Genomic DNA, 12,249 nt, shown 5'->3' on the forward strand with positions numbered 1-12,249 from the left:
AAGAAACACATTATGACACCACGAGACACCAGATATGGTATTGAAGACTAAACTAGGTCAATAACAGATAGTATAACAGAACAAAACCTATTGGCAGTGTTGTCCAAATTAAAATACATTCTAAGCAATCTCTTGATGACATGATAACGCGTCGTAAAAACAGAACATCATAAATAAGCTCCAGGAAGACAACTTAACCAGAAGTCTATCATAAATAATATTTATTCTATACCAAAATATGAGCCTATCGAGAGAGATTTATGGAATTCAAAGCAGCATTGACAGAAAATAATCACTCCTTACAATGGATATATAGATTGAATCTGCACATCTGCAGGAAACAACTTGCACTCTCCAGAGAAAATTCGAGCTTGTATTTCAGCAATGAAATCTATTAATTATATGTCTCTAGCCACTTGCTCATCTACACTAAAAAGACAACAAACATTTCATGCAGTCGATTAGATACTTTTAAAGAAATAGAAGAGTGATCAAATGACTAGAATAAAGCAGCGGCTGTATATTTTTTTCATCCCTTGCAGTGAAAAGGTACAACATGTAGTTATTAAAAACTCACAGAGGATTTACGTAGGCCAAAGATACAACAAGACTCGGCCCTTGCACTTAGCCTGGCTGATTGAGCTTTCATAACATAAAAAGTAATCACCACAACTGGTAATACAGCCAGAAGTGAGTGTGGGGAGATCGTCATGGGGGGTTGCAAGCTGGACAGCATAAAGAGTTTAAAATTTTACGTAAAGGACTTTGAATAATGAAAATGATAAAGTAAACATGGATGAAACAAAAGAATACAGCAAGAAAGTAATTGCACCCATAAACAAGTCTGCAAAACCCAATAACATAGAGGTAAAGGAGAACTACATTGTTTAATCAGACCTTGTAAAATACGACTTCAACCTCCGATTCTCTAATATCAGCAGGAAGGTTGCCAACATAAATCATGCGAGATTACCGACCACACGTTCTTGGTCCTTGTGGAACCGTCAAAGCAAATACTGGATGTCAAAAGTAATCATAAGGATGAGTCCAAAAATAATTTGAAATACTTTAATATGAGTTTTAAAACAAATTAATTAAAAAAATTACTAACTCGTTGAGAATCTTGCCAAAAAAAATAATTCCTCTAACATAAAAAAATCCCTTGGGATGAAAATATTACAAGAACTATTTTGCAAAAATCAAGTTCTCACGTCAAAGTTTAGGTGACTTGGTTTTAGGATGTTTAACTATATGACCTTCTTTCACTGCCAATTTTCAAAACGATTAAAATAAGGAAGATGAAAATCACTAATCTTCGTTTGAAAGGTCATATAACCTCCAAGATTAGAAAAATTCGTGTATGCCTCAATCTATTCATTTTACACGTAGAACAATCGGAGTTCGAAAGTAACTTCTCGTCAAGCCCCTATGCCAAGCCTCTCAAAAAGCTTGATTTCCCGTCAACAGCAAAATTTAAAACATAAGGTTAGTGACGCAAGTTGATGATACAAATAAAAAAAGAAATGGCTCGTAAAACTACTTAATAAAATTACTAACTGGTTGAGAATCTTGCCAAACAAAATAGATCCTCTAGCATAAAAAAAATCCCGTGGGATGAAAATGTTAGGAGAAATATTTTGCAAAAATCAAGTTCTCACGTCAAAGTTTAGGTGACTTGGTTTTAGGATGTTTAACTATATGACTTTCTTTCAATGCCAATTTTCAAAACGATAAAAATAAGGAAGATGAAAATCACTTATCTTCGTTTGAAAGAAAGGTCACATAACCTCCAAGATTAGAAAAATTTGTGTCTGCCTCAATCTATTCATTTATACACGTAGAACAATCGGAGTTCGAAAGTAACTTCTCGTCAAGCCCTATGCCAAGCCTCTCAAAAAGCTTGATTTGAAAACATAAGGTTAGTGACGCAAGTTGATGATACCAATAAAAAAAGAAATTGCTCGTAAAACTACTTAATAAAGTTACTGACTCGTTGAGAATCTTGCCAAACAAAATAGTTCCTCTAACATAAAAAAATCCATTGGGATGAAAATGTTAGGAAAACTATTTTGCAAAAATCAAGTTCTCACGTCAAAGTTTAGGTGACTTGGTTTTACGATGTTTAACTATATGACTTTCCTTCACTGAAAATTTTCAAAACGATTAAAATAAGGAAGATGAAAATCAATTATCTTCGTTTGCAAGAAAGGTCACATAACCTCCAAGATTAGAAAAATTCGTGTCTGCCTCAATCTATTCATTTTTACACGTAGAACAATCGGAGTTCGAAAGTAACTTCTCGTCAAGCCCTATGACAAGCCTCTCAAAAAGCTTGATTTCCCGATCCACTACACAATTTAAAACATAAGGTTAGTGAAGCAAGTTGATGATGCCAACAAAAAAAGGAATGGCTCGTAAAACTACTTAATAAAGTTACTAACTCGTTGAGAATCTTGCCAAACAAAATAGTTCTTCTAACATAAAAAAATCCATTGGGATGAAAATGTTAGGAGAACTATTTTGCAAAAATCAAGTCCTCACGCCAAAGTTTAGGTGACTTGGTTTTAGGACGTTTAACTATATGTCTTTCTTTCACTGCCAATTTTCAAAACGATTAAAATAAGGAAGATGAAAATCACTTATCTTCGTTTGAAAGAAAGGTCACATAACCTCCAAGATTAGAAAAATTCGTGTCTGCCTCAATCTATTCATTTTTACATGTAGAACAATCGGAGTTCGAAAGTAACTTCTCGTCAAGCCATACGCCAAGCCTCTCAAAAAGCTTGATTTCCCGATCAACTGCAAAATTTAAAACATAAAGTTAGCGATACAAGTTGATGATACCAATAAAAAAAGAAATGGCTCGTAAAACTACTTAATAAAATTACTAACTCGTTGAGAATCTTGTCGAACAAAATAGTTCCTCAAACATAAAAAAATCCCTTGGGATGAAAATGTTACGAGAACTATTTTGCAAAAATCAAGTTCTCACGTCAAAGTTTAGGTGACTTGGTTCTACGATGTTTAACTATCAAGCTTTCTTTCACGACCAATTTTGAAACGATAAAATTAATGAAGATGAAAATCACTTATCTTCGTTTGAAAGAAAGGTCACATAACCTTCAAGATTTGAAAAATTCGCGTCTGCCTCAATTTATTCATTATTACAGGTAGAACAATCGGAGTTCGAAAGTAACTTCTGGTCAAGCCCTATTCCAAGCCTCTCAAAAAGCTTGATTTCCCGATCAACTGCAAAATTTAAAGCATAATGTTAGTGACACAAGTTAATGATACCAATAAAAAAAGAAATGGCTCGTAAAACTACTTAATAAAATTACTAACTCGTTGAGAATCTTGTCGAACAAAATAGTTCCTCTAACATAAAAAAATCCCTTGGGATGAAAATGTTAAGAGAACTATTTTGCAAAAATCAAGTTCTCACGTCAAAGTTTAGGTGACTTGGTTCTACGATGTTTAACTATCAAGCTTTCTTTCACGACCAATTTTGAAACGATAAAATTAAGGAAGATGAAAATCACTTATCTTCGTTTGAAAGAAAGGTCACATAACTTCCAAGATTAGAAAAATTCGTGTCTGCCTCAATCTATTCATTTATACACGTAGAACAATCGGAGTTCGAAAGTAACTTCTCGTCAAGCCCTATGCCAAGCCTCTCAAAAAGCTTGATTTCCCGATCCACTATAAAATTTAAAACATAAGGTTAGTGACGCAAGTTGATGATACCAATAAAAAAAGAAATGGCTCGTAAAACTACTTAATAAAATTACTAACTGGTTGAGAATCTTGCCAAACAAAATAGTTCCTCTAGCATAAAAAAAATCCCGTGGGATGAAAATGTTAGGAGAACTATTTTGCAAAAATCAAGTTCTCACGTCAAAGTTTAGGTGACTTGGTTTTAGGATGTTTAACTCTATGAATTTCTTTCACTGCCAATTTTCAAAACGATAAAAATAAGGAAGATGAAAATCACTTATCTTCGTTTGAAAGAAAGGTCACATAACTTCCAAGATTAGAAAAATTCGTGTCTGCCTCAATCTATTCATTTATACACGTAGAACAATCGGAGTTCGAAAGTAACTTCTCGTCAAGCCCTATGCCAAGCCTCTCAAAAAGCTTGATTTCCCGATCCACTATAAAATTTAAAACATAAGGTTAGTGACGCAAGTTGATGATACCAACAAAAAAAGGAATGGCTCGTAAAACTACTTAATAAAGTTACTGACTCGTTGAGAATCTTGCCAAACAAAATAGTTCCTCTAACATAAAAAAATCCATTGGGATGAAAATGTTAGGAGAACTATTTTGCAAAAATCAAGTTCTCACGTCAAAGTTTAGGTGACTTGGTTTTAGGACGTTTAACTATATGTCTTTCTTTCACTGCCAATTTTCAAAACGATTAAAATAAGGAAGATGAAAATCACTTATCTTCGTTTGAAAGAAAGATCACATAACCTCCAAGATTTGAAAAATTTGCGTCTGCCTCAATTTATTCATTATTACACGTAGAACAATCGGAGTTCGAAAGTAACTTCTGGCCAAGCCCTATTCCAAGCCTCTCAAAAAGCTTGATTTTCCGATCAACTGCAAAATTTAAAGCATAATGTTAGTGACACAAGTTGATGATACCAATAAAAAAAGAAATGGCTCGTAAAACTACTTAATAAAATTACTAACTGGTTGAGAATCTTGCCAAACAAAATAGTTCCTCTAGCATAAAAAAAATCCCGTGGGATGAAAATGTTAGGAGAACTATTTTGCAAAAATCAAGTTCTCACGTCAAAGTTTAGGTGACTTGGTTTTAGGATGTTTAACTATATGAATTTATTTCACTGCCAATTTTCAAAACGATAAAAATAAGGAAGATGAAAATCACTTATCTTCGTTTGAAAGAAAGGTCACATAACCTCCAAGATTAGAAAAATTTGTGTCTGCCTCAATCTATTCATTTATACACGTAGAACAATCGGAGTTCGAAAGTAACTTCTCGTCAAGCCCTATGCCAAGCCTCTCAAAAAGCTTGATTTGAAAACATAAGGTTAGTGACGCAAGTTGATGATACCAATAAAAAAAGAAATTGCTCGTAAAACTACTTAATAAAGTTACTGACTCGTTGAGAATCTTGCCAAACAAAATAGTTCCTCTAACATAAAAAAATCCATTGGGATGAAAATGTTAGGAGAACTATTTTGCAAAAATCAAGTTCTCACGTCAAAGTTTAGGTGACTTGGTTTTACGATGTTTAACTATATGACTTTCCTTCACTGAAAATTTTCAAAACGATTAAAATAAAGAAGATGAAAATCACTTATCTTCGTTTGAAAGAAAGGTCACATAACCTCCAAGATTAGAAAAATTCGTGTCTGCCTCAATTTATTCATTTTTACACTTAGAACAATCGGATTTCGAAAGTAACTTCTCGTCAAGCCCTATGCCAAGCCTTTCAAAAAGCTTGATTTCCCGATCAACTGCAAAATTTAAAACATAAGGTTAGTGACGCAAGTTGATGATACAAATAAAAAAAGCATTGGCTCGTAAAACTACTTAATAAAATTACTAACTGGTTGAGAATCTTGCCAAACAAAATAGTTCCTCTAACATAAAAAAATCCCGTGGGATGAAAATGTTAGGAGAACTATTTTGCAAAAATCAAGTTCTCGCGTCAAAGTTTAGGTGACTTGGTTTTACGATGTTTAACTATCAACCTTTCTTTCACCACCAATTTTGAAACGATAAAATTAAGGAAGATGAAAATCACTTATCTTCGTTTGAAGAAAGGTCACATAACCTCCAAGATTAGAAAAATTCGTGTCTGCCTCAATTTATTCATTTTTACACGTAGAACAATCGGAGTTCGAAAGTAACTTTTCGTCAAGCCCTATGCCAAGCCTCTCAAAAAGCTTGATTCCCGATCAACTGCAAAATTTAAAACATAAGGTTAGTGACGCAAGTTGATGATACCAATAAAAAAAGAAATGGCTCATAAAACTACTTAATAAAATTACTAACTGGTTGAGAATCTTGCCAAACAAAATAGTTCCTCTAGCATAACAAAATCCCGTGGGATGAAAATGTTAGGAGAACTATTTTGCAAAAATCAAGTTCTCACGTCAAAGTTTAGGTGACTTGGTTTTAGGATGTTTAACTATATGTCTTTCTTTCACTGCCAATTTTCAAAACGATTAAAATAAGGAAGATGAAAATCACTTATCTTCGTTTGAAAGAAAGGTCAGATAACCTCCAAGATTAGAAAAATTCATGTCTTTTTCAATTACTTTCTAACTCGACAGATACTGATAAAAAAAAGAACCGCCACGTAAAATTTGAATCTTATTTGATGTCAATACAAGAAACTCTGATAAGTTTTATTACAAGAAACTCTTAAAAAACCCCAAAAAAAGATTCAACTAAATATTTTTCATGCATATATTATAAGCTGAGTTAAGAAACATAGAAAATAATTTCTAACAGCATAAAATGTATGGCTGCCATCAATTCCGAAAAATTATTGACAAACCAACCTAAATCAACCCATTTTATGCTGTCAACCCATTAAAAAAACAAAGATATTAATGTTCATGTAACTATTTTTCCTTTTACATTAAGTACAGCCAAATAATTATGACAAGATTTGTTGAAATTCAACCAAGCCTTTACAAAAGTAGAAAAATTTCCGGGTGCAGTAAAAAAGTTGAAAAGATATATAAATAAGGTAATTATCAAACAAGATTTTCATAAGATTAGTACTATGCAATGGCTTCAAGAACTTCTTAAATTGCACATTGTACTCTTAACTATTCTTCTCCACTTTTTGGATTTTTTTTAAGTATCTTTCCAGCCTCATATAAAGGTTGCATTTTTTGCCTTATTTCCCATCACTTCCATTCTCACCTAAAATTTCTTTAATTGCACATTGTACTCTTAACTATTCTTCTCTTCTCCACTTTTTGGATCTTTTTTAAGTATCTTTCCAGCCTCATATAAAGGTTGCATTTTTTGCCTTATTTCCCATCACTTCCATTCTCACCTAAAATTTCATTACGATCTGCTTAATAGTAGGATTCTTGATATACTTGCTAGGAGTTGAAAAATAATCATGAAAAGAGTTTCAGAATTTTTTGCCATGCCAACTAAATGAAATTTTATAAACATCCCATAAGTGAAACAAAAGAAACAAATAAAACTTTTTACCCTTGAAGCAGAACCACCTTTAAGCCATCCAAGACTCAACCCTCCTCCAGTATTTCCTGACGACAGAAGATCATAGGTTTCCTTGTTATAAATCTCTCCAATAGTAACTTGCACAAATTTCCCAACCCCTGATTTCTCTCCAGTTTCATCCCTTCTTCGCTCAAAATATCCTTCAAGGTCTCGTACATGATCCCAGGCTGCTTCGGGCACTCTTCCGATGAAGAAACTCCACCGAAAGCGAAATTCCGGCACCCAATTTCAGTCTTCACTCTCAGCGATTTTCCATCACTGTTGATTTGTAGCGCCGGCGGATTACTATTGGGCTTCATATCCGGGTGATCCCGGATCCTTTCTATGAACTCATCTGGTTATCGGAGACTGCGGGGTTCATTTCTTTGGCAAAGTTTAGGCGGTTCTTCGACTGTGGGGTCTTCAGTTGGTGGTGGGGGGTGTGTTTGATTTTGACGGTGTTGCTGACTTCGATGCTGGTGTAGGAGCCATTATAATAAAGGTACAACAACACAAATCCCAGGAAATCTGCGACTATATTTCTTCCATTTATTACAGAAATTTCGAGAATTTGGGGGAGAGAAGTGGAGAGGGATGATAGATTTTTGCCAAAATTGGGGTTGGGAATTGGTGTGTATCGGCAAGGAGCGTTTCCATTTATTTGGCCGTTTTACCGTTGTGAGATTATTTTTTGAAACAAAATATTTGGTGCGTACAAGAATTTGACATAACATAAAATTGAATTTTGGGAAGTTTGGATGTTAATTATTATTTTCTTACTTGTATATTGGATAAAAATTGAAAATATTCATTAATTACTCATTAAATTTCTCAACCCAAACTCGATTCAACCAAAAAACGACCAACTCGAACGATCAACCGAACCACCCGATTTGATTTTTTAACAAAATAATTAAATAAAAATTCAAAACACATAATAATAATAATGTTTTAATTTAAACATATAATAAAAAATATCGTCTATATATGATTTAAATATGAAAGTCTAATAGTAAAAAAATTCAAAGTATACTTACTACACAAAATAAACAATTGTTTAAAAAATCGATATTTTAAAAAATAAAAATTACATTGACAAAATTTATGATATCAATATACAATTTTTTTTTAAAACATACAATATAAAAAATATAGTCAATCTTTCTTAATTCTATATAAAATAATAATTTAAAGAAAAATTGTGCCATCTCGAGTCAACCCAGGCTAACTCGGCCGAGTACTATTTTCTAGTCAGATTTCGTGTCTAATCCGATCTAACCTGAACCCCAAAAACCTCTATCCTAACCCGATATTTTTGGGTAGATTTTGGCTCGGGTGTCATAAATCAAGGGTAGGTTTTTTTGTTATTTTAAATAAATTTTACCAAAATAACATTCTTTTTCACAAATTGGAGACCCCAACATGTTTATTTCAAGGAACCATCTTGAGTTTTTTAAATAAAATTTCAATTGCTTTAATATATATTTTGTCATATATGCTTGGTTTTCATAACTTTAAATTGGCTTATTCGATTTAATTTCTATTTATAAAATATCGAACAGACCGAATAAAACAAAGTTTCTAAATACCATTATTTATTTGATTTTTTAAAATAAAATTCTAATGCTTTTAACTATTTATGAAAATTAAATTGAATCTTTTGAATAATCCGAAAATATTGAATATTATTCAAAACTCTCTTTGTTCGATTTTTACCAATCTTTTATAAAAGTATTCAAAAGGAAACCGAATAAAAAAAATTTCTTAAAAATCCAAATTTTGAATTAAAACGATATATTGGTTTTTAAAAAAAAGTGTCCATGACTCCACCCCTAATTTTGGTAATATTATTATTTATTATTATTATTAATTTTAATAAATTTAAAATTTTTTACATTATTACTATTATTATTATTGACAATTTATTTTATATGATGCATCATTACTCTCAATATCCATAAAAAAATTATTTGGATTTTATAAGAAAACTCACGAGCTGTTTTACTTTCTTTTATATTATGAAAATAAACTTATTTTATTTCTATTAATATAAAATTAGCATTGATGTTATATTTCATAGCATTATATTCGTTGTCGTCAACATCATTGTGGTAAATAAAATTTAATTCGAAAATATTAAAGGTATTATATCTAATTTAATTTCTTTTATTAGTCTCTCGTTATATTCATCTATTTCACTACCCTATGAAGTATATTAAGTCTTATATCTACATATCTTAGAAACCCAAGGTTACACAAACTTCGTAAATACGTCAGTTGAATTCTAAAAAACAAATGTTATGCCTACTGAAATCCTATCGATATTAATCATTAACAAGTTTTCATTTTCTTTGATTACACTAAGATTCTAAGTGCTCTTATTGATTATTTAATAGTATATATTACAACTATTATTTACGTTAAAGTTACCAATTTTTAACGTAAAAAATATCATTAGATATGACACCCTTACAAACACCACATTTATTTAAATATGAATACTCTATTTTCGAATTTAAAATAACTTATCTATAAAGTCGATCCCTCATTAGATTTTAAGGGTGATCAAATACTTTGTATTCAATTTGAGACATGTTACTAAATTTCTTTAACTTGAACACCAACTCAATCTTTTTCTAATTATTATCACTTTCGTAAACTCCATATTTTTTACTTTGTTGAGCACATGGCCAATTTGAAATACTAATAATATGAACACGAATATAAAAAAAATAAAAAATTACTATACTCATAATACTTACATCTTTTTAAATTACATTTTTATATAACACCTACACAAATATAAACGCCTCATTAGTTACTCTTAAAAAACATATAAATACTCGCACGCTAGACGACAAACTTGGGTATGACACCTCAAGAATTGAGGTGCCCTATCTAGTGTGTGTGTGTGTGTGTGTGTGTGTGTGTGTGTGTGTATATATATATATAAAAGGCAGCTAAGGCGCCACCAAAATATATTTATAATGAATTAATAAAATCCTACAGTGAGGGTATTGTTGTCACTACAGACCTAATTATCATTATTGATTCAAACACGTGGGAACCATATTTGACCACACATAAAAATATTTTTTAATGCAATGGTGACCGTTGGATTTACCATAAGAGTTACATCCTCATAGTAGGTTGAAATAAACATCTATAAAGAAGGAATAATGAAATACTCAAACCTAGTATTTATTTGAAAAATGAAGAGATCACACGCATGAGGTGGGGACCATAGACGAATAGCTCATCTCTTTCGTCGGGAGCTCGTCCTCTTAGTGTAATTTTAGAGAGGAGCTCGCCCATGTGGAGAGACATCAGTTAGGATCTCACCTGCTAAGGGTGAGCCTGCTAGGGATGAGCCTCTACCCTTGTTAATTTCATTGGCCAACTCCTTAGCTCATCTCCAACTCTTTGGCAGACTTCACACTCCTTGGCTCATCCATAACAAATCAGCATGCTCCAAAACAATGTTTTCATAAACAGAAGTGATTGAACTAGTCTACCTAAAAAGTTGTTCAACTGGTCGGTTGGACCGAAACAATGTTTTATTGTATAAATAACAATATAATTTAGTAAATAATATATTTTAAATTCTCAATATTTTAAATTTGCATATTAATAATTAAAAAATATTTCCAAAGTTTAAAATCTAAATAACAAAAAAAATATCATCAAATATGATTTCATGTATCGACATTAAAAAAATCAAAATATGTTCAAATACTACTAAAAAAATATTTTTAATAAAGTTCAAAATCTAAATAATCAAGTGTATATATAACCAAAAATAAATTTTTTTGGAAGGGATATAATAAATAATCGAATTTTAAAAAATTACAAGAAGATGAATCGGTCGGATCAATTTTTAACTGTTTCACCGGTTTGTGGTCGATCTGACCGATTCTTAACCGGTTTGTTCACTAAAATGGTTTATATGATTTGTCTTGACTAGGCTCGTGATCGGTTTTCAGTCGAATCGGTCAATCCAATCCGATTTTAATGCTCCAAACATTTTAACTCATCCCTAACTCATCAATACCACGAAATCTTATTAGCTCACCCAGCACTCCTCAGCACATCCTCAGCTCATCACTAACTCGCCTCCACTCCCTACCACACCTCCTAGCTCATTTCCACACATGTCACACATCACACAGCTTATCTCTACTCTTGTCACCCCCTTGGCTACACATGACAGAATTTCAACTACTTAACCAACCCTCCAACTCCTGACTCCTTAGCATGCATACCTCTAGCCCCTTAATGTACTCATCCTAACACTTTGGCACAACTCTATCCACTTAGCACTCCTCATAGTGTCTTGGTTGCTCGCCTCAGCTGCCCGCTTTAGTGGACCAGTTTTCGGACTTGGAGATGAGCCCGAGTCTGTCATCCGGAATTAGAACCATATTAGGTTCGAGTATGCGTAGAGCCTATTTATGTATATCACCCGTTAATCGTTTTTTAATACATAGAATTCAAAACAAGAAACGATATTATTGTACCTAAATGGATCCATTATATAATTTTTGAGATGTTTTATCTTCGATGAATTAAGAAAAAAGAGAATCGATTTAGAAAATATTCTATACATATATACCTTAACTACGTATAGTATATACATTTCTGAATAACTCCGACTTTTTGAGCAATATACGTGCTATGTCTTGGCTAAAAAACAAATTAATTTGAGTAATTGTTTAAATTAGTTAATTTGATAAAAAAATTATTTTCAAATAAATAAAAGACACTTAATAAAATTTTGATATAATAGAAAAATAAAATTGAAGTAAAATAAAATAAAATATATTATGTATAGGTTAGTAAAAAAATAAGTTTCGTTTAATCAGAATTTCAATTAAATTAATATATATATATATCTACGTGGCACGCCCACAACCACACAAAATTTTCTGTTTTGTTTTTAAAAAAATGGCGGACCAATCATGCATTGCCACGTAGGCGGTGCAGTGTGCAGGGTAACAAAATCGTGTGTATATATATATATATATATATATA

The 12,249-nt window shown here is 31.9% G+C and overlaps 1 protein-coding gene across 4 annotated transcripts in view; it reads right to left on the reverse strand.

The window, feature by feature from the left end:
• LOC140962501 (uncharacterized) overlaps positions 1-4,859 on the reverse strand; it is a 43,310-nt gene extending 38,451 nt beyond the window's left edge. Inside the window, exons 1-5 of one of the 4 annotated variants that reach the window (XR_012172558.1) lie at positions 3,571-4,859; positions 1,337-3,249; positions 898-1,016; positions 578-725; positions 304-429 (exon numbers count right to left, since the gene is read on the reverse strand). Coding sequence is in view for 1 of the 4 variants with exons in the window: in XM_073421445.1 (XP_073277546.1) it covers positions 898-963 (66 nt within the window). In the remaining 3 variants the exon portion in view is untranslated. Of the gene's footprint in view, positions 1-303; positions 430-577; positions 726-897; positions 3,250-3,570 lie in introns of all 4 variants that reach the window. The other 3 variants (XR_012172559.1, XR_012172557.1, XM_073421445.1) reach the window with 3 other exon arrangements.
• Positions 4,860-12,249: the final 7,390 nt, after the last annotated feature.

This window comes from Primulina huaijiensis, chromosome 17 (genome assembly GCF_012295235.1).
Source record: "Primulina huaijiensis isolate GDHJ02 chromosome 17, ASM1229523v2, whole genome shotgun sequence".
NCBI classification, from domain to species: domain Eukaryota; kingdom Viridiplantae; phylum Streptophyta; class Magnoliopsida; order Lamiales; family Gesneriaceae; genus Primulina; species Primulina huaijiensis.